General features: G+C 31.1%; 1 protein-coding gene across 8 annotated transcripts in view; it reads right to left on the bottom strand.

The window, feature by feature from the left end:
- The window catches only part of LOC129952606 (NAD kinase-like), a 35,102-nt gene extending 14,542 nt beyond the window's left edge, over positions 1–20,560 (bottom strand). Inside the window, exons 1-2 of one of the 8 annotated variants that reach the window (XM_056065285.1) lie at positions 11,380–11,581; positions 10,951–11,214 (exon numbers count right to left, since the gene is read on the bottom strand). In XM_056065285.1, the coding sequence (XP_055921260.1) occupies positions 10,951–11,039 (89 nt within the window). In that variant the 5' untranslated portion in view covers positions 11,040–11,214; positions 11,380–11,581. Of the gene's footprint in view, positions 1–674; positions 1,071–6,705; positions 6,800–7,382; positions 7,550–10,950; positions 11,215–11,379; positions 11,582–20,139 lie in introns of those variants that run through there. The other 7 variants (XM_056065281.1, XM_056065282.1, XM_056065280.1 and 4 more) reach the window with 7 other exon arrangements.
- Positions 20,561–22,060: the final 1,500 nt, after the last annotated feature.

Raw genomic sequence — 22,060 nt, 5'->3', positions numbered from 1 at the left:
CGACTGAAATGTGCGAAAATTACGCCAAAAGAATCACATTCTGCGAATCTTCACGGTAATTTGAATGATATTATTTTTCACGTAATAAACTATAAGTCACTAAACTTTATATAATATAATATATAATGAAATTTTCTTGAAAATACACATCACCGATTGCTTTTTTATTAGTGTTCGTGATCTTAAAACGAAATCTTATTTTTGACAATGTTAACATCAAATGCCATAATTGTAAAAGTATTTTAAATATGTTAGTAAAATTATTCTTTGATGACTGTTAATAAAACTTACTGATTATTGATGAAGTTTTTTCTAAATCAATTAAGCTTGGTCACCGGAGAATTTGTGCTGAAATTGAAATGAATCATATTTGCTACTCTGCAAGGTGTTTAAATTTTGATTATGTTAACCGGTCATCAACAGCTCACATGGTCGTGATCAAGTTTGAAACATCCAACAATCAAATGACTTTTTTCTTAAATCCTAACAACTTGCAACATGAAATAGAACCGACAACTTACAACACCCAACTTTTGTAACAAAAATACTCCATTCACTTCAACAACAATTTCCCGGTGATCAATTTGAAGAACTTAAAATGTAAATGCTTGATTTTTAACTTGAAAAGTTTATATTACTTCCATTTTAAAAATATTTACTATTATATGACTTACGGCCATGTCCCCGATCGTCGCCTCCTTGTATACGAACTAAAATAATTCAAATTCTTTTCTTCATCAGCTGAACGATTTTCCCGTGCAAAATCTGCTTGTCGAATTTGTTGTTTCGTTAAATTTAATTTATTTAATTTATCACATAACTTAGCATCACAGTTATTATTGGAATATTTAGTCGTACACTTATCATTGGTGCATTTTTTAACATTTCGACGGAGACACTCTTTAGTGATTTCACTAAATCCATAATGAAAACTATCACTGCGACTTGAGCTCCACGCTAATTTGTAATTTAGACGCTCTTCAAGTCGACTTTTATGCAATGTAGCCAAATCAATGTCAGATAAACAGGCCATTTTGTCGGGTTATGTTGAATTATTTGAACCTAATGATCTAAATTAATATCAAAACAATCTAATTTTTTTCAATCCGCAGAAAAATAAATACAAAACAATACAGAAGCATTCGAATCAAAGTAAAGACCGTAACTAGTTTTCACAGCTGTTGTCTAACAAGTAGATACCCCTTAAACAATCAGCCAAAGTTCTTCGTTGTCGTTGCGTCCGTCGTCGGTCGTCGCTCGATGCCACCCTTGACACACTCTTTATTCGAAAGTACTGTGGTGGGTATATACAATTTTGTATTTGTAAATAAGCACTACAGAGTCAAAAGAGATACATTTTGCATGTGTGTCTAGGATTGTGACCGCAATAGACTAGCTGCCTCCTTCTATTATCTTTCATAATTCATTCAATATTTGATCACGCTATTCAATTTTCTGAGCACTGTAGTGTCTTAACTAATCAAAAATAGTATGAAAAACAATTTTTTAGATAGATTTTTGTTTTTTTTAGATATTTTTGTTTGCAAATTGGAGCTTTCATAATCTGAGTTAAAAGTAGGTACTTTAAGCTGAATTGCTACAGAGGTTCATTGCCATTTCTAAACTTTTCTAAACTAGCTTTCACTTTAATTTATTTTTCTGACACATATTGTGATCTTCTTATTTTTATTGCTAAATTATAATTAATTATATTTTATTATAAAAATATGTGATGGAGATAGAGCATTGAATTCATCCAAAAAAATAAAACCACTCTTGAACAGGTTTTAAGCATATCAGAATATAAACAAAATAATTATCCCGGCTGTTTTGACACAAAAGCACGAATTGTTAAATAAGTTTTATTTTCAATATTATATTCTATACAAAAATTGTACATGAACCACGGTACTAAGATTTAATTCACTTTGTTAATTAATTCAATTTCATAACATAACTGTGGAGAAAACCAATTTTGGATTAAAAAAAATTACAGTTTTGTTAACGATAACCTGAGCAAATGCTGAATATAAATATGGTTTTAAACTCGCGAATGTTATTCACAGATTGTATTTATATTGCGTAACACTTAGTGAGGCGTTTTTGTGCTTGATCGATGATGTGTACATAATATCGTTCATTCATTAAAAATTATCATTTTTCGTTTTTGTATTAAAAGCTCGTCTCACGTAAACATTGTAGAACGCAAATTTACACGTCGTCGGCTGACCAAATGAGAAACGAGTACTACCATTTAACATAGGACGACGTTCTGAAAGGGGATAACTGAAGTAATAATAAACGACAACAAAAGAACAATAAAGCACAGTTTTATAAAATGACTAAAGAATATTTTTTAATAAGTATGAGAAACACGTAGAATTTAAATTTTTTCTTTTTGCTAAAACAAAATTGAAATTAGTCCACAGTTTGATTGCAAGATATTGTTTTTTTTTACTTGTGCTCGTACATATATATTATAAAATGCAACAAGTTTTATCGATCGTGTTTCAAATTATTGTAATAACACAAATTAATCATAGTCTTTTGAATGACGCAGTACCAAACATTTCTAATTAATGACTTTAAAACCGTTTGCATTCTTCATGTATGTATTATGAATTGCAGGCAAATCTTACAAATATACAGAAAGTATTGAGGGAACCTAACAAACATAAATATCAATACTAAGTAATGGTGGAAAAACAAAGATTGTAAAATTGGACGAGCCATATAATTGTTTAATATGTTCTCCCAGAAAAAAAGCATAAATTAAAACGTCGCTGACGTAAAATGCCAATATAAGAATTAATTAATTTCGGTGAAACTTTCTTTGTGCAGTTAAAAGCCCTTCTACATATCTTTAAGTCTACATGCATAAGGGCCTTGCAAAAAATAAGTCTACAAAGGAAACTAAAAAAGCTGCAAATTGACACAAGAAAAATAATAAATTATGGACATAAATTACTAATTTCCAAACTATTGAATTAAATTATTAGAAAAGAAATAATTAAAAATAATTCTTGATTGAAATTAAACCTTAAAGAAAACATTTCGAAATAAAAATTGGCAATTTTTTTCGAAAATACGAAAAAGTTAAGGATATATACAGCTAATAAAATGTATAACTTCACTACAGAATTAAATTTTGAAGTTTTGTCTAAAACATTTTCCTACAAAAAAAGAATGATAAATAAACTTTAAAAGTTTCAGAATAAGGGAATGAAAAATATACAAAAACTGTCATCGATATACAGTATAAAACTACACTTGTATTGAATTCTTTAAACTGGTTTCTATTAAACAAAGAATTATAATGAACTACTTTTTATATTTTACGCTTACACATGGCATGTAGAATAGGATTTGAGAGGAAATACCGGTGTACATTGGATTTGAATGCCTGCACAGTGCACATTAAGTGAGAAATTTAAAGACGAATAAGGCATTCCATGTTCGTGCAGTGTGGCTAAAGAAAGAATTTCTGTACCTAAAATACGTAGGAAAGTGTACACAAGGGTAAACTGATGAAAATTACAAGAGTTGGGTTGTTATTTAATAAAATACATGAGAATTACAGGTACTTTTTTAATGTAGTGTAATTGTATTGTTGTATTGTTTGCCCGATCCTGAAAAAAGGAGACACTCTAAACTGCACCAACTATAGAGGAATCAGTATACTTAACTTCGCCTAATCTTCCCTGCCGTAATATGTGAACGTATGAAGCCCATCGTCAACAACCTGATAGCTCCTTATTAATGTGGTTTTAGACCAGAAAAGTCCACAGTCGATCAAATATTCACATAACGGCAGATTCTGGAAAAAAAACTCAAAGAACACCAAATCGACACCCACTATCTTTTCATCGATTTCAAGGCCGCATATAACAGCATCTACAGGGACGAGCTGTATAGAGCCATGTCTACTTTTGGCATGCATACCAAACTCGTCCATTTAAGCAGGATGATAATGGAGATTTCACGCTGCTCCATAAAGGTTCGAAACAACTTAACAGAACCTTTCGATGTCAAAAAAGGTTTCAGACAAGGTGATGCGCTGTCATGCAATTTTTTCAACATCGTATTTAAAAGAATAGTGCAGAACTCACAGAGGCACTATCTTTCAAAAGTCTGTCCAATTACTAGCATATGCTAATGGCATTGACATAATCGGAAGAACTCAGCGTGATGTCAAAGGGGGTTTTGTGAGTATTAAGGCAGAGGCGACAAGAATGGGTTTAACGGTTAATGAGGGCAAAACAAAGTACATGCTGTCGTCAAAAAAGGACCTAAAACACCGACGTCTTGGTAAAAAAGTCACCATCGACAGACGCAACTTTGAGGGTGTCAAGGACTTCGTCTACCTATGCTCCGCTGTAAACGCAGAAAACAAAATCAAACGAAGAATAACTCTTGGTAACCACTGTATCTTTGGGCTAAGAAAGCAATTGAGTGTAAAAGTTCTCTCTCGAAAGACCAAAGTGTCGCTATATAAGACCCTTATCATCCCCGTCCTGGTATACGGTGCAGAAGCATGGACTATGACAAAAGCGGATGAAAGCACCTTGGGTAGTTTCGAGAGAAAAGTTCTTCGTGTGATCTACGGTCCCGTGTGCATCGAAGGGGAGTGGAGGAGAAGATGCAACGACGAACTGTACGGGCTGTTCAGCGTCGTAGACTTAGCCACAAGGGTAAAAGTCCAACGACTATGATGACTGGGTCATGTAGAGCGCATAGAAACCAATGCTCCGGCCCGGAAAGCCTTCGAATCCACACCTACAGGACAGCGCAGTAGAGGAAGACCGCTGATCAGGTGGCACGCACAAGTGGAAAGTGACCTTACCCGCGAAACTGGAAGCATCTAGCTAGGGACCGAGCTAGATGGAGAAGTTTGTTGGGTAAGGCCCTAGTTCACACAGGACTGTAGCGCTACCTTAAGTAAGTAATTACAATGCAATTACAAATTTCGAATACAAATACAAGTATTTAAGTCTTAATTACATAAAAGTATTTGAATTGTAATTACATTTTGTATTTCGGTGCGAGGTTAAATCTAATTAAAAAAGTAAGTATTTAATTTTGTAATATTTTTTTTTATTTTATTTTTGGATAATTTGATAAAAACCAAAATAATAAACTTTAAAGTGAGTACAAATTTTATTTTTTTCAAAATTTGTAAACTTAGTTTATTTCAGCAAGTCAGCAAGTATTATTTAAGTCTTAATTACATTGAAGTATTTGAATTGTAATTATATTTTGTATTTAATTGCCAGTTTAAATCTAATTAAAAAAGTAAGTGAGTAAGAGATAATTTGATAAAAAGCTAATAATAAACTTGAAAGTGAGTAAAAATATTATTTTTCAAAATTTAAAACTAAAAGCTTATTTCAGCAAGATTGATAATAATAGAAATTGATAGAGAAATAAATATGAAACACGGGTACTATTATTATATAAAAATAAGTCTTATGTAGATAAAAACCAACATGTGTTGCAAGTATGAACAAATTTCGCTAATAAATACTAAATTTAGACTACAGGTACCTGTACCAGCCATGGATCATGTCATTTTTCAAAACAGTTGATTACATCCAAATTATCGAGGAGAGTACTTAGGCGCAACAAAGTGATACCATTTTGTAGAGAGGTCAAAAACAAGTATTTTTTTTACTATTGGATGGTGGGTCTTTATCCCCCCCTCCCCAATAAGGAGGTAGGGCAATTTAAAAAAAAAATGATTAAGTTTGGAAAAAAATATTAAAAAACAATTGACAAACTTACAATAAAGGTTCATACAAATTTCCAAAAATTCGCATGCATACTTAACCTTAGATGTTTTTTAAAATTTCTTAATCGAAATCTGAAAGCTAGATGCTATTGTACTCTTGTGTAACTAGCAAAGAAATATTACAAATCTGCATTTAAACGTTTTAAGAAATAGTAGAAAAGAAACTATTTTATAAAAAAATACACATTTTCAATAGCTATCCTTGTAGGTACTCTAAACTGGAACTCAAATAGTCATAATCATAACTTATTAATAAATAAATTAGGTGGGGCAACAGCCCGTAGAGAACCAGGGCCTAGTGACTTACAACTCTCAACCATTCATGAGTGCGAGTAATTGCAGGGATTGAGGGGACCTACAGTTTTTTAAGCCGAATCCGAACAGATAATTTGAGAAAGCACTTTTTCATGACAAGAATAACTCTTGGAGAATTTGTCAATTCCTCGCAAGAGGCATTCCCCGTGAATAAAACTGTAGGTGGCACAGGCAAGATCAGACCCAAGACCTATCGCATGACAGTCCAACGCACTAACCATCATGCCACGGGTACTACAGTCAGCACTTATTATATAATTTATTTTGTGGGAAAAACGTATAAACAACAATGTCAAGAAACACACACATTGTTATTAATAAAATATCGGATGAATAACATTTTGAATGGCCACGCTGGCTGTGCCGATTTAAAAACAAAAAAAATGCCCTGACCCCAAACTGAGCTATCTCACGTCAACAAATTACGGTCACGAAATTATCATAAACTAATATGAACTAAAACTTGTTATATCCATGTCATTAAAAGTTTATCCATTTAGCTTAGTTGTCAAGTTTTTTTCCGATTAACACAAACATTATATGTACATATGAATATTAAAATATGTTTATCAACAATAAACTACTATTCATACAAAACACACCGTGGCAACGCAATGTTTTGCAATTCTACATCGACAGGATCAATTTTGTCACCATTTTGAAAAGCTTAAACCATCTAAGAACTGAATAAAAAAACTTTTATCTACACTTTGTTTGTTATTGTGAATTGGCTTTTAGCAATTGAATAAAGATATATTAGAAACAAATCAATAACACTTTTATTTAAAACAATTTTACTATAAATAATATTTTGAAACTTTTCAATAAACCGGTATTTCATATGCAACACACATCAAAAACAACGTAACAACTTGGCAGCAGGTAGACGAGCACATCGTATTTTTGAAAGTTTTCGCTCGACATAGTCGAAGTACGTTGCTCGAGTTTCCATTTAGCATTGAGCATTATTAATAAGAAAAAATCAACTTTTTTAAAAAGGAAAATAAATAACATGAATAAAACGATATGAAAGCCGATATTGCAATGAAAGCGAAAGTGTTGCACTTTTGTTTATGTTGAAGGTAGCCTATGCGATATGGATAAATGTGTCAACTTTTTTTTCGTAAACAAAGTACACTTTACAATAAATACAGCAACAAAAACGAATCTGGCATTAAACTACAAAGAGTTTACAGCGAGGGAAAGTTCTAAGCCTATACAAAAGCTTATAAAACGTGGATTTTTATCTATTCTTTGCCCCCAAAAGACACCGCATTACATAATTTTTGCTACTTCACTGAATCCGCGACTTGGTGGATTAGATGTTGGTCACGGTAAATCAAATCGGGCCAAAAGAGTACAACTAGCCGCGAGTTGACTTGTCCGTCATCGGCAGAGCTTCAAAGAGCTTATATTGTTTATTATAGAAACACGTTCGACGGCGATTAGTAACGATTGCAAACTAAATCATGCTGCGAAGCGTTTGGTCTGACTGAACAAGTCGGACTTTTTAATATTATGTGCAAGAGCTCTCGGAAGTACACTCTGTTTCAACTAAATAGACACATTTTTCTCTTACAAAATTTCTTTCACTTCAACTACGAGTATGTCGAAAAACGGAATGGAATTTGTAGGTATTCTTAAATTTTGAAGCTGAACATTTATTTTTTATTCAACGTTATACTGACTGACATTAATTCGTTTTAAGACAGCTGCAAGTGGAATGTGTTGAATTTTATAGAGCAATTTGACCTATTTAAAATTTGTATAGAAACGGTTTTTCAGCCCTGAATAAATGGACTTTAGCAATTTTATTAAAACATTATAAACAAATATAAGAAAATTTAAGCTCATATTAAATTTAAAAAAAAAAAAGAATTTTCATAAATAATCGAGTTCTACTGCACAAAAAAGCATATATGGCTTTTGATTTCTCAACTCCCATTGCAGGGATTGCGCAACTGCAACCCACTGAAAAAGTACCTTTATGATAATTTAAAAGTTTTTTCTTTCGGATTTTTATATTAATGTATTTTTCCACTTGTGTCCACGCATCGAGGGGACAGTGAATAAATGCAAGAACAAAAGTTTATTTATTATTGACTAGGGAATAACTTGACCGTAGTTACATTTGTTTAAGTAAGATTCAATATTTGTAGGTAAGCAGGTTAAGAATTGATAATGTCTCGTTAGCTTCTTAAACATTTACAGTAAAATTATTATATTATTATAGGCTGTTTGTGCATTTAATAAAAGGTACAAAATACATTCGAGTTTTTTTTTTCTTTTTTTGCAGTAAGGAACCGAAGGTCTCATAAATACTTTCGAAGGACAATTGACTTCAGAATGAAAAAGATGAAATGTGGAAAATATGGAGAATTTATGAAGATCGCTGAAATCAAGTACTGTTCTGATGATAAAAACAATTAAATAATAGGAAACTCAAGTGCTGAGACACAGTTACATACAAAAAAACTGACTATTTGGTGTGTTTTATGGGTTGGTGGAATAATTGTTCAGTACTCCTTTAAAAGTGATATTGGTTCATTAATTGAACAATCATGATGTGCAGGAGCTGAGGTTTCAACAAGACGACGGCGGCTCATTGTGTCAACCAAAATGTATAATTTGTCAAGATTTTGAAGTGCAGATTGTCGTCTGACAATTAAATTGCTGCCAAGTTCTCATATAAAGGATATCTACAAAACGCGCAACTACCAACGTTTTAAGAAAGTGCAAACATATCGAGGAAATACATCGACTCAAATTGGTTTACGAGGTCGAGTTGTCTTCCGAATACGTATTGCACTCAATGATTAGGTAAAATACTTAAAATTATTGTCATTAGTACAGTAAACCTTATCTTAGGAAACAGTCGCAGCAATGCAGGTCCCCAAAAAATGAGGGTCAGCTACCCATTTTGTCCATTGCCTTCAATTGAAATATATGTTTTTTGAAAGCCATATAATTTTTCGTATATACAATAAGGTGTAAACCATGTTTTAAGCAATATGTGAAAACAAAGGTTGTAATAAGACCAATACTCAATTGCAATATTGTGTTCAACTTTTTGCAATTTGATTTAAGTAAATGGGAATAATAATTATGCGTCTAGTGCCCAAAATTGAGATACACAATGCTGGATGTCTTAGTTCAACATTACTATAAAATAATCAATTGAAAACCATGCGTTTTAGACAGTATATTTCAAAAACCTTTCTTCCTTTGTTTTTTTTTTGTGTTAGTTTATTCCAATCATCTAAGATTGTATTAAATAACAATTTGTTTATCCAACATGCACTTAACATTAATTCCACTTTTTAAAAGATGATGTCGTAGTACTAGATAGGATAGTTCAGATTTACTTATTTCATCAACAATAAGATCAAGAAGAGTCATGTAATATTTATTTTGGGCCCGACATTCATACCCCTAAAGCCTAGTACATACTTGTGAACCATCTCGTGAACCCATAGAAATTTCAGTTTTTGGTTCACCCGTGAACTTGTCCGTGAAGCTGAGTGGAGAACAAAGTGGAGAGTTTTCGTTCACGGGCAATTCACGTGCAAAATGTACGGGAACTGTTGGTGAAGCTGAAGTCAAATGTTCACAACGTGTACTCACAAGTGTGTACCAGTGAGCAATGTCAAAAGTTCACTTTCTCCACTGGCGAACGTTCACTTCACGAGGAAGTATGTACTAGGCTTAACAGACAATAGAAATTGTAGAAACAGTTTTATTCCTTTCCAAATATTGTACAGTCCCTGGACATATTATTAGATGCACTTTAGATTTTATGCAAAATCTTAATTTCCAGCTATTTTAGTCAGGTTCTCGAATATTGTAATGCATTTAAATTATTTTGTATGCAGAATATAAACATCTTTAAAGATTATTTTTTTAAAATTAATATTTTAAGGTTTTTGTTGTTATTTTTATAATTTTTTTAAAATATTTTGTTGAACCTCCTTTTGCTTTAATAAGAACCACAATTCTGCGCGGCATACTGTCAATGCATGATTTTACTGTTTCCTGCATTTGTGGGTACTGATTCCACACGTGAATTACTCGTTCAATAAGTGACCGCATCTTTACCTACTTCCCTCTTCATCAGCTCTCACACGTTTTCAATTGGGCTCATATCAGGGCTATTTCCCGGCCAGATGTTTTCTTCACGCAAATAAGTTTTTATGAACCGGGCTGTGTGGCATGGAGCTCCATCTTACATACAAATGTAACCATACATCCATTCTTTAACGTTGAAAACATTGCGTATAATCTAATAATTATAAAAATTCTGCAGTGCATCTAATAATATGGCCAGGGACTGTAAGTCATTATAAAATACTTCGCTTTTGTTTTCTTTTCATTTGCATTGTTCTTCTTAGGTTGTGTTCGTCCATTTTAGCCAAATCTCTTTGTTTAGGACATAAAAATGTCCGTTTGTTGGTAAACACGGTTCTACCTAATAATTTGTATAGGTCGTGTTTTTAGACAATCGGTAGTCCTTGTTCCTATATATTTTTATCCATTCTCATTTCAAAAAGGTTCGTTCTACTTTTTTGTTGGCGGCAACGCTCGACTGGACTTATATTTAAATGATTGATTCAACAAACATTTTTGCATACAGTCTAATTCAACTGTATAGCATGTGGTCACTAATGTCGATTTCTTTATTATTTATTATATATCGTATTTATGTATATGTATTTAATTGTCATGTCTCTTTGATGGCGAACGAAACTATAATCAGTTTGTTTTTGCTGCATTACATAAATAGTCAATTATTTTACAAAAATCCAAGTGAAAATCAAATATTTCTCAATAAAAAAATTGTTAAAACTTACCACCATTCTCTCATGGCTTCGACATCAACTGAGTCAGCACTCTTAGCCACATTTGCATTCCCGTTCAATGTTAAATTTTGTTGTGACATTTTTATGTTTTAGCTTGACAATATGTTTCTCAATTGTTTTTTAAAACAATAAACAATGAATACTTTACAACGTTCCTGCCAACAATTTTGCCTTTCATATCAAATACAGGAAAAAGTCAACTGATAAAACCATTAGTGATGTGATAACGATAGTTTAAAGTGCAATATTACACCCCTGTGAAAAAAGTATATTTTGATTTTATCTTTTTTACAAGAAGCTACTACGCCATACCGATTGATATAATACAAACGAACTTTTATTATTATTTTCGCTCTTTTGACTCTAACTATATCTATTTTAATAAATTAAATCACAAATATGTTTAAGTTGATCACTCACAAAATCGTAGTTTCATCAACTCTTTAATCACAAGACCTTCTTAATGGGAAACCATATCAGAGTCCGCACTTCAATAATAAGTTTCTAATTTGATGAAGCTGGAGAATAACTACTTAGTAACACTTTTAATATCAGATAGAATTGAAAAACAACAAATGTTTGCCGAGCGCATTTCATTAAAAATAATTTAAAAAACTTTCACTTTATCCCATCAGTTTCAGAACTGTCAATTTCACTTTATTAGTACACACATTGTTATATGTGTACAATGGTACACATCATGTTTTCACACAGCTGATGTCGGTAAGAAAGATTAAAACACGAAATAAGAAGTTAATATCCTGATTATATAGGTGGCGCTGTTATATTTGGAAATTTATATTGACTTACACAGGCTCATTCATTTCATAGTTTCCAGGTGCTGTAGCTGATATTTGGGACTTGTCAAATTATCTGAAGTGTCATGATATTAGTTTAATATTTGCACATTAAGATAATGAATCGCTAAACAATCGAAGGAAGAGTTGACATAATTTAAACTTAAATGTAAGGCATCATCGTAACGAACGTTTAATTGAAAATATTGCTGCAGCTAGTGTTGGTTGAAGTTATATTATATCATGTTTTAGTACATAACTACTAAGTAGTATTTATTTAAAAACATAGCTTTTCCTTGTTTGAGCCTTTTCCAAACATGAAAGGTTCTTGTGTAATATATACATACTTTTATCAACCCATTCAAAGAATATTATTTTCGAACTAAGTTTTAAAAAGTAAATATTTGTATTTTATCATATTGCTGTATGCTTTGAAAATTAAATTTTAGACACTGTTTACTTCAGTCAAGTAAAAATGATTGGATAGCAATGGTAATTTTGTACAATGGTAATCACTATTAAGCTAAGTCACAGCTAAACAAATCAATGCACAAAAAGAAAATAACTTTTTTTATTAATTCAATGCATGAAATTTAGTTTAAAAATTGTGTAGTTGTTTGTGCCCTTTTAGTAAATTTGGTAAAATGCTGTGTATTTGAATCAAAAACGTTTTCGTTTTTTTTATAAAACGTCGCCTGGATAAACTATTGTCTATTGTGCAAAATTGAGGTTTTGAGATTTGAATGCAGTTTTGTTATCTCAATTTTTCTCTACAAACCTGTGGTATCGATATTTTGATATCTGTCCTAGTTTCCGAGATAACCAACTTGCGTTTTATCGTATGTGTATAGGTTCTAATCGTTTCAGTAGTTAAAATACTGCGCATACGACAAAATAAAAACATACAACAATTTTCTCATACAAAATCTGTCATTTTTTCGTTCGGTAAACAATTGTCGTATGTGATGTTCTTACTGCAAATTCTTTTAGCATGCGGAGTGATTCATGTGTTCCACAAAAAAGGAACACAATCACTTCAACTGCCATCCTTCAATTTATTCATGACCATCAGGATTCGGTTGAAGAATTCATACAAAAGTTTTCTGAGCCGGGGCATTCTAGTTTGAAGGAAGTTGACTGTGTGCATAGTGTCATCGAAAAATATTTAACAAATATTGAAACACCAAGCCAAGTGACTCTAATTCGACTTTTAAAAAAATAAATTTTCCTAACGTGACATTAATAATATTACTAATGAATCAAAAGGATTTTAAAAACTATGCCTTGACCCTAGAAAGATAATCATATTTTTTAGTGCGTGAAAGATAATCATACGTCTCAGAGACGTATGGCACTTATTAAGCGCGTTTAAAGATGAGCATTGATTTTTCATCATTATTTTGTATTTTAATTAATTTTATTTGGGTTATTTTAAGTAAAATGAATCAATAATTAAGTACAAAAGAAGTAAAATTTGAGCAAAATTTATAAAAAATCTGACCCACCTTTGAAAACAGAACGAACAAAATTCTTTATTTTTTAACAAATCCCTTGAATTGACTTTGAGTCTTAATATTTGGTAAATTAGTTCATTGAGGGGTAAGCTAACTATAAAAAATAGTTTTAGTAATTTTTGAGAAAAAAAGTTTTTTCCCCATATACTTTTGTTCAGTGCACAAAAGTTTCATAAAAGATAATCATACGTCTCCCAGACGTATTACATAGTCATTACTGGCCCTAATGCATCTTCAGCGTGAATTTTAAGATGCACCATGCAAGCTCTGACCTAGTCCTGAGCAAACATAAAAAACTAGTGTAATACGGCTTATAATTGAAAAGATATAACAATTTTTCCCCGCGCCAGACGTAGATTATCTTTCTAGGGTTAAAATCGGTAAACCTAGTTTTTAAACAATTAAAGCACAGATAATTTCCCTGCAGGAAAAAATGAAACATTTTTTCTCTTAACAGACAAGCCTTAACAGACAAGAGCTTTTAAAAATAAAGCTAAGAAAGCTCTTGCATAGTTTTTTTCTTTCTAGAAACTTTTCTCTTCTCATTTGTCATTTTGTTTGCAAATGAATACAAAAACAAAGTTTGGTCCGTTGCAAACAAATGCATATCTTTTTTTTATGCGCGTTTTGCGTAAACGAAGAAAGGGGTTGGATCTTTTTTTTTTTACTGATACCTGAATTATAAATTAAAAATATTTTTTTTTAAAGACTAAAAATTGAATTTTGCTGTGAACTAAATGTAATTTTTTTTTAATTTTTTCGTTAAAACCATAAAATATATATTTTATGTATTGAATTGAATGTTTATTCACTTTTTTAAGAATTAAAAGTTTAAGTTTTTTTTTATTGAAAGTACCTATCAAAATAATTTTTTAACTTTTTTTTAAGAAAAAGGTTTTACTCTGTTTTTTTTTTATCATGTAATTTGCAAAAAAATCCACCGTCGGATTTTCGAATGTAACATACGACAATAGTTTATCCAGGCGACGAAAATCGTACACAATTTTACAAAATTAATATTCAAAGATCACAAAAATAAATAAACTTTCTCTAAAAACAGGAAAATTTCCAAGTATATGGAAAAAGCCATTTCTCACACCAATTTCCAAGAAAGATAAAAAGGCGGATATAACAAACTACAGGCCCATTACAAAGCTTTCTTGCATTCCTAAATTGTTTGAACAAGTTGTTTGTGAAAGTGTAGCATTTTTTAGCAAGAATCTTATTTGCAAACAGCTACATGGTTTTAAAAAGATCAACATTCTCAAACATATGATCAAACGCTTTAGAACAGGGTCCTGAAGTTGACTTTGTATATACACTGACCTTTCTTTCTATTTTTTCACCAACTAAGCCACAGAATTATTTTAATTAAACTTAAAGCTCCACTATTTTCTTAGCTTGGATCAAATCATATTTTTAAATCAGACCCCATGATGTAAAATTTAGAAATTGTCTTTAAAACCTTTTGTCACTCAATTTGGTGTTCCCTAGGGAAGCCATATTGGCCATTTTCTGTTCATCCTGTCTATTAACGACGTAAGGTCATGTGTGCTCAAGTGAAGTTCTCATTTTTGCTTATGACATGAAGATTTTAAAAATAATAAAGTCCACTGATGGTCGTATTCTTGTACAGGTCGACATTGATAGTTTCACATTTTGGTGTGGGGAAAATAGCCTTGCCCTTAACCTTTTAAAATGCCAGACGATAACTTTTATTAAAATACGAATCATTAGTATATTTTATTATTGTTAATCACAGCAAGAACTCTGTCGCGTCTTCACCTGCAAAGATTTAGGTGTTCATTTCTGTTCCAACTTAGAATTTACCCATCACATTAATTTTATTGTCAATAAGGCACGTTCTATGCTTGGTTTTATAAAACGCTGGGCAAAGGAGTCTCTTTCTTTGTACAATTGGCATGTTAGTCCTTATCTTGAATATGCTATATGGACTCTCTATGATGAAATTCATAGAAAACGTATTGAATCAATTCACCATAATTTTATTCGCTTTGTCCTAAAGGCCTAAAGGGACTTCCTTGGGATGATCTGCTTCTCTGTGTACATCGTATTCATCTTCTTCGAATGCAATCCCTCCATCAAAGGCGTGACTAAATATTTCTTCATAAACTCATTAATGGTGAAACTGATGCTTCTCATTTACTATCTTGTATACATTTGAATAACCGAGGCGCATCTCATGAGCTGCGTACATTTGATTAAATTTCATAAAACTTACTATATGAGAAGAATGAGGCTTTAAGTCGAATGAGCATTTTATATAACTTCACAAGTTCATCGACAGATTTAAATCTAAATAACGTGGAGTTAAAATCATTGTTTAGAACCAGTGCTTCACTATCGTAAACGTCTTAATTTTTTTTATTTTTGTGTCCTTTATATTATTTTATTAGTTAATTTTAAATGTTAAATCTTCATTATGTTTTATATTTTGTGCGTGTATTAGGCTATAATTGTATTATTTTCTTACTAACAACTAACACATGCACTTATAATGAGCCTTTGATCGTAGGTTGACGCTTGCTATAAGCTAACTACTTTCTGAAGATTCTGAGGTGTAGAAAGAAAAAAAAATATTCAATTATTTGAACAAGTCGCTTTTAATGATTTTAATCTTTTAGAACTATTCGGACAAAATTATGGCTGTGTGTATTTTCTCGAATGTAAAATTCTAGTAATTTTATTTAACCATAGATTAACGCAAAGAAAAACAGAATTCAATTTTAGATGAACTATTACTAACTATGATAATACATACTGAGAATTCGCATAAAAATAACTTAAAGATGAAATATTTTACAACACGAATTGAAAATTGGAGTTTTTCTATCATAGCCAAACAAAGATCTTTGGGCACAACTAAACAAGTAAAACAAATACATGAAATACATCTACACTTTTTTCAAATTTGTTTGGGTTCCTTAAAACCCAATGGAGGGTTTCGGGGAAATATTAAAAATTTCCTAAAATTGTTTCTTTAATAACTTCGCTCAAAGACACTCAAAATATTAAAACAAAAATATAAATAAGCTCCGTTAAAAATGTACATGTTCATAAAAATATTTGAATTATCCTTTAAAGCTTATAGCATTACTAAGCCGTTTGTTGACAAAAACCGCTTTATTAATTGTTCCGTTTTCGAAAACAAATTTTTCAATTTTGTTTAACCTTTTTGTTTGTTTTTAGTTCTTCTTGCAAATGAAATTTTTCGTTGATTTCGACATCCATAAGGAAATCATAAAAGAAAGCACAGTAGATACATCTGTACAGGTACACAATTTTCCGCTGGTTAGACATTTTTTTTTGAAGAAAAAGGTATTTACGAGTACTTTTACGTAAATATTCAGAGTTTCATCTCGAAAATGTGCAAAGTAAGTTTCCACATGGCGCCAAAAGTTGTTTGTTTGTTGAACTCAAACTATTTCCAGTGAAGTGCACAAGACTAGATGATGAAATGTCTCTTAGATAAATCAGCGGTTGTTATTGAGTGGGCATTTGTAGTCTTTATTCTGTATATAATAACTAAGAACTTCCACTAATCTAGTGAAAACATTGATCTGTGCAAAAGCAAGAAGAATTTCAGACAAATTTTGGATACGTGTATGCTATGCTATGCTATGCAAAATGTTACATTGGAATACTGAACAGGCCTTGAGGTTGGTGCGAAACCGATTAAATTCGTTTTCTCGTGCGTACTTTTTATTTAATTTTATGATAAGTGCTAAGATACAAAATTTAGCTGTATGATAGAGAGGTGCATTATAATGAAATTTTTAAAGTGACTAATCTTTTTTTAACTTCCCATAGGAAGTTATTGTAATCAGTCAGATATGTCGAATGTAAAATGTTGACAGTTCTCGACTTTTCAAGGTCCCTAGAATCTAAATAAAAGGATTTTAAAGAGATGTCTGTGCGTGTGTGTGTTCGTACGTTCGGGAAGCTTTTTTCGGTATCTGTATCTCAAGAACCAGTAGAGATATGGACATTTGTTGTACGCAAAAGCACTCTCAAAAAGTTGAGTAGCAAAGCATAGCAAAAGGGGAAAATTTTGGTTAAAACGAAATATCTCACGAACCAATAACGTTAAATCTTGAATCAAATGGCAACCGAATGTTTTACAAACAAACAAAAATTTTATCTCCAAAGTAATTATATACTAAGAAAAATAAAGTAATATCTGGTAATTTTTTTTTCAAAATCGAAAATAAAAACCCGAAAAAAATTACTAAAATTGGTAAAAAGAGATTTTCGACTTAAGCATATTTTTCAAAAATTAAAGATATTAGCTTCAACTTAATTCCATCTTATAAAAATATTGTTTTCGTCATTCATTAAATTTTGAATAAAAATCCGATAGACAGTTTTTTCATACAAATTAAGATTTACAAATATAATACGCAAAATTGATGTTTGATTCCCGATATCTTGTGAATAAATGAAGGTATTAACTTTTAAATGATTTCATTCCGTCCTAAATTTTCTAAGGAAAAACCAAACTGTATTTGTTAACATATGAAATAAAAACTTTTAAAAAATGCTACTAATATTGGTTGAAATTGTTTTTCAACTGCAAATCTGATTAATTAAAATAGTTTTGAAATCAAATCATATGCAAAATATTGTTGGTAATTTTTACTTAATTTCTTAGAAAAAAATTAACTGACAACTTTTTAAAAAAAAACACGAAACCCTGTAAAAACTGTCGAAATGGTTTTCTACTTAAGTATTATAAAGTAACAAAGAGAAAATTGAAAATTAAAATTGTTATGAACATTCTGTTAAATTTTTAGCAAGATAAATCGACAAAAGGGGTGGGAAGTTCTCTGTGTGGGTCGCATCACAGCTTTTTTTAATTTTTAGGTTAATAACGCATTCATCAAAACCAGCTTCTGTTTATTTTGTTATTTCTGAAAAATAGTAGTTCGTTCTTTTTCAAGTTTGTTAATTATATGGTTAAATAGCTTCTTTCTTTATTTGTCAATAAAGCTTAGTCCGATTGTCAGATCTGACATTATTGTAAGTGAAAAAACGACCCAAATATCTTACTAGGCAGGTTCAAGCAACATAATGGACTTCATTTGCAGTCAACTTCGTTATTTGAACGTAAATTTTGACCAAGGCAACTAGTTATAGTTTTTCAAGTGTCATGCACTTTAAATCTAGAACTTTGCTTCGCAAACCTCTACTTTTCATAGTACAAAAAGTGCTAACAAAATGATTGTGTATAAAACATTCCTTACAAGTCAATCACGATTTAAATTTTGTATTGTAAAGAAATATTAGTTATTTCTTTTCCAAATTGACAAGGAACCTTTTTACAGAAAGCATTTAATAAAGTTGTGCAGAAAATAAATATATTATAGAGTAATAAAGTTCAGCTTTTAGTCGAATGAAAAAACATGATCAACTGTCTTTTTGATAGAAGTAGGCTTGACTTAATAGTTAGGGAGATTTTTCTTGACTAACTTCCATTAAAGTTGCCTTAATTGGAAGGTAATTATTTGGTACCTGGCCAATCAGATACTAGAAACTTGCCTAGCATTTAAGTCCCTTATGTCGTCTGAACCTGCCCACTATCGTCTTGACATAAAAATTTTTTTGACTTTACTATCAAAAACTTCATTGTCATGTAATTGTCAAAGGACAATCTGACAAAAATAGTCAGGTATTTTATCGTCAGAAAGTCTTGAAGAATCTTCTGTACTAAGCTTAATAAACAGAATTTCTTTTAATTTTGTTCCCTTTTAAACAAATTTGGTGGAATTAATTACATTTCGACAGACATATGAGTGCTGCCTTGGCCAGAGTTGAAAACTTCGAGGAAGCTTTGGGTTATCTTTTATCTTTCTCAAAGACCCTTTATGTAAAAACCAAGGTATTGATCATTTGATTAGAATCTAATGTCGAAATGATCTTTTCTTTACGAGATAGGTACAAAGTACAAGGATATTTTGATTATAAAATACCTCGAAAATTGTAGTCCAATCGAGGCCACTTCATGTTTATTCATCTCTTCGTAATGTATGAATTGTATATGTATAAAGCAAAGAAATGATTTTGTATTGTTTTATTTTGAAGAAGAATGAACATCGCAAGACCTTACTCAAACTGTTCGTTACTCATCATAAGTGTAATCATCCTATGAACTTATTTAATTAAATATTGAACTGAGCTGCAATCATTGATTTTATTTGAAGCTTTTACCAAGCAGAAGGGGATATTAAAATTATTTCAATTACATAGTCTTACTCAATAACTATATTACATGAATTCATTTATGTTTGCTCCTTAATTTATAATTTTTTAGAAAATTTCCTCCTAGAAAGACAACCTTTATTTAAATTAAATATAGAACACACACTATATAATTCATAAACGTCTGCATCTCTTTGAACCATAACATGTAGAATATTCCTTACGTAATATAGATATATTTTGTGGCCTTTTTTTTAAAAAATCATCAAATCCGCCAATGAACAAATTCAATTCTAAAAAAATGTAAATTGACCAAATACTTACATTTCAAAGTAAAATTTCAAAATATAAGAATTATAAATTCAACTGACAACTGCTTGAAATCTGTCAACTATCTTTATTATACAGGCATCGAAATAGTGTCCCAATCAAAAACTCAAGTACTACAATATATTATATAGGATATAGAAATGAGCACTTATATTGTATACATAAATATGTACATATACTGAAATGTTGGACATCAGAAAAAATAGCAGCTGATGTGATGTATTCAAATATTAAACAAAATGTGTACTTATTTATGTAAATATTTATAGTAATGGCACATTATAAACTAAAATGGTATAATACGTAAATCATGCACTCACCGAAATTGTTTTGTCTTATCAATCAGTTCGGCTACTCTGGTTCTTCTTAATGGCGTTGGAGATGCCCCAGGAGATGATTGTTTGGAATCTGCTACAATAGCACGAGCCAACGCCAAATCTTCTTCCTTCATTTTGTTGCTTAAATATAATGTTATTTTTTATTTTAAAAATTTAGTTTTCTTTTGTGACTTTCAGTTGACAGAGAGAGAAACATTGTTGAAAAAGTAATAATGCACTTGAAATGTGACCCGTGTTAGGGATCAACTATAGGTGACGATCAATATGTTAAATAAGGTAAATTTGAGGTTCTGAAATCCTTAAGTTCTTGTGATTGTAAAAATGAATGTAAATTAATCTTTTATTTTCATAATCAAAAACAAGCAGACTTTCCGTTGTTTCTTTGCTCCTCAACAGCGGTTGAACCTTACACTATGAGTGACCAGAATGAACTGAGTATGTAATCTCGGTGCTTTGAAAAACTTCTATAAATTCGTAACCAACATCAACGCCGACACGACCGCCACCGCCACCACTCGCTGTGTCCACATAAGGCGATCTTGAACGCGATTCTTATTTGTTTTTGTTTTTAGCACAGACAAATACAAAACAGACTCGCTATGAACGCAATGTGAAAAATGTCTAAGATCTGCTGGTTGATGCTGATTTGTTCTATTCTGCCCGATTTGTGCCTGAGGTATTCAGCTGGACCACACGGTGGACCCCCTTTAAGGCCCCATCTGGCTATACCACACATTAGAAAGGTGTGTGCCGACAAACTTAAACATTTTCCATAAAACTACAGTACGAGTATCCGTTTGGCTTGGGGATGGTATTTGCATATAGCGGGCGCACTAGACCACTAAAAAAGATATCTAAGCGATTATTGTTTGGAAAGGTTTTTAATTAATTCTCATTACAAGTGAGCCTTCAAGTTTTGTGTTTTGGTATGTACATAACATATGTACATATATTGTATAGAGATTTTAATTGGATATAAAATTAGTAGATTTCAAGAAAAATAAATGGATATTTTATTTATGGTTAAAAGGAACATATTATTAAAAATAGTAGACTATATGTGCCAAATGCCTGTCAAAGGTACGATTTCCTTTCTTTTCATGAAATTTTTCATGAAAAATTCGCACATTTTTGTAATCTTTAAGCCATTGATTTTGGAGCACTGATATAAATTCAGATTTAAATTTGTATTCCTAATCATATTTCAAATGTTATTCACGAAGCTTATACTTGCCGGTGGAAATGGTTGAAACTTCAAAGTATTTTGAGTTTCTTGGATTTTTAATTTGATCTAAGTGTAAATATCAATTAATATATTAATAATAATTATATAAGAAATAAAATAAGTATTAATTAACATTCTTTTAAATTTTATTTTCAATACATGGCGCTTAAAATTAATTTAAAAGGATATTTTGCAAATATCTTAAAGATTTTAAGGAAGCTGGTTCAGAATTAATGGTATAGTATAGCTAAGTTGTGGTTTAATCATCGGTATTTCAAGACACTACATGAAAGTGGCTGCTAAAATTTTAAATCTCCATAGTATTCATAAATATACATATTCCACCCTCAAGAAATGTTGATGATCTTTGGAATTCTCCTTCGAAGACAAATAAGTTTATATGTATGTGTGCGTTTTCGAGGTATTATCCTTAAAATCTTAACCGAGATTCAACAAGTAAGTAGACATTTTTTTTAATATCGGTTAATATATAATAATGCAAACATAGCAGTCCTAATAATCAGCCCTATTAATGTGTTCATTCATCTATTTTTACTCCGATGTCTTTGATAGGTTTGATTAATTTAATAGATTCACTTTTTCGCGAAGTCAGACATTTTCGGTTTTGGAAAAAATACTAATTGCCTTCTCTTGCATAAATATGCATAATCTTGGCGT

This window comes from Eupeodes corollae, chromosome 3, assembly GCF_945859685.1.
Source record: "Eupeodes corollae chromosome 3, idEupCoro1.1, whole genome shotgun sequence".
Classification (NCBI taxonomy): Eukaryota; Metazoa; Arthropoda; class Insecta; order Diptera; family Syrphidae; genus Eupeodes; species Eupeodes corollae.
The sequence above is the reverse complement of the archived record's forward strand: the minus strand, read 5'-3'. Positions and strand labels throughout refer to the sequence as shown.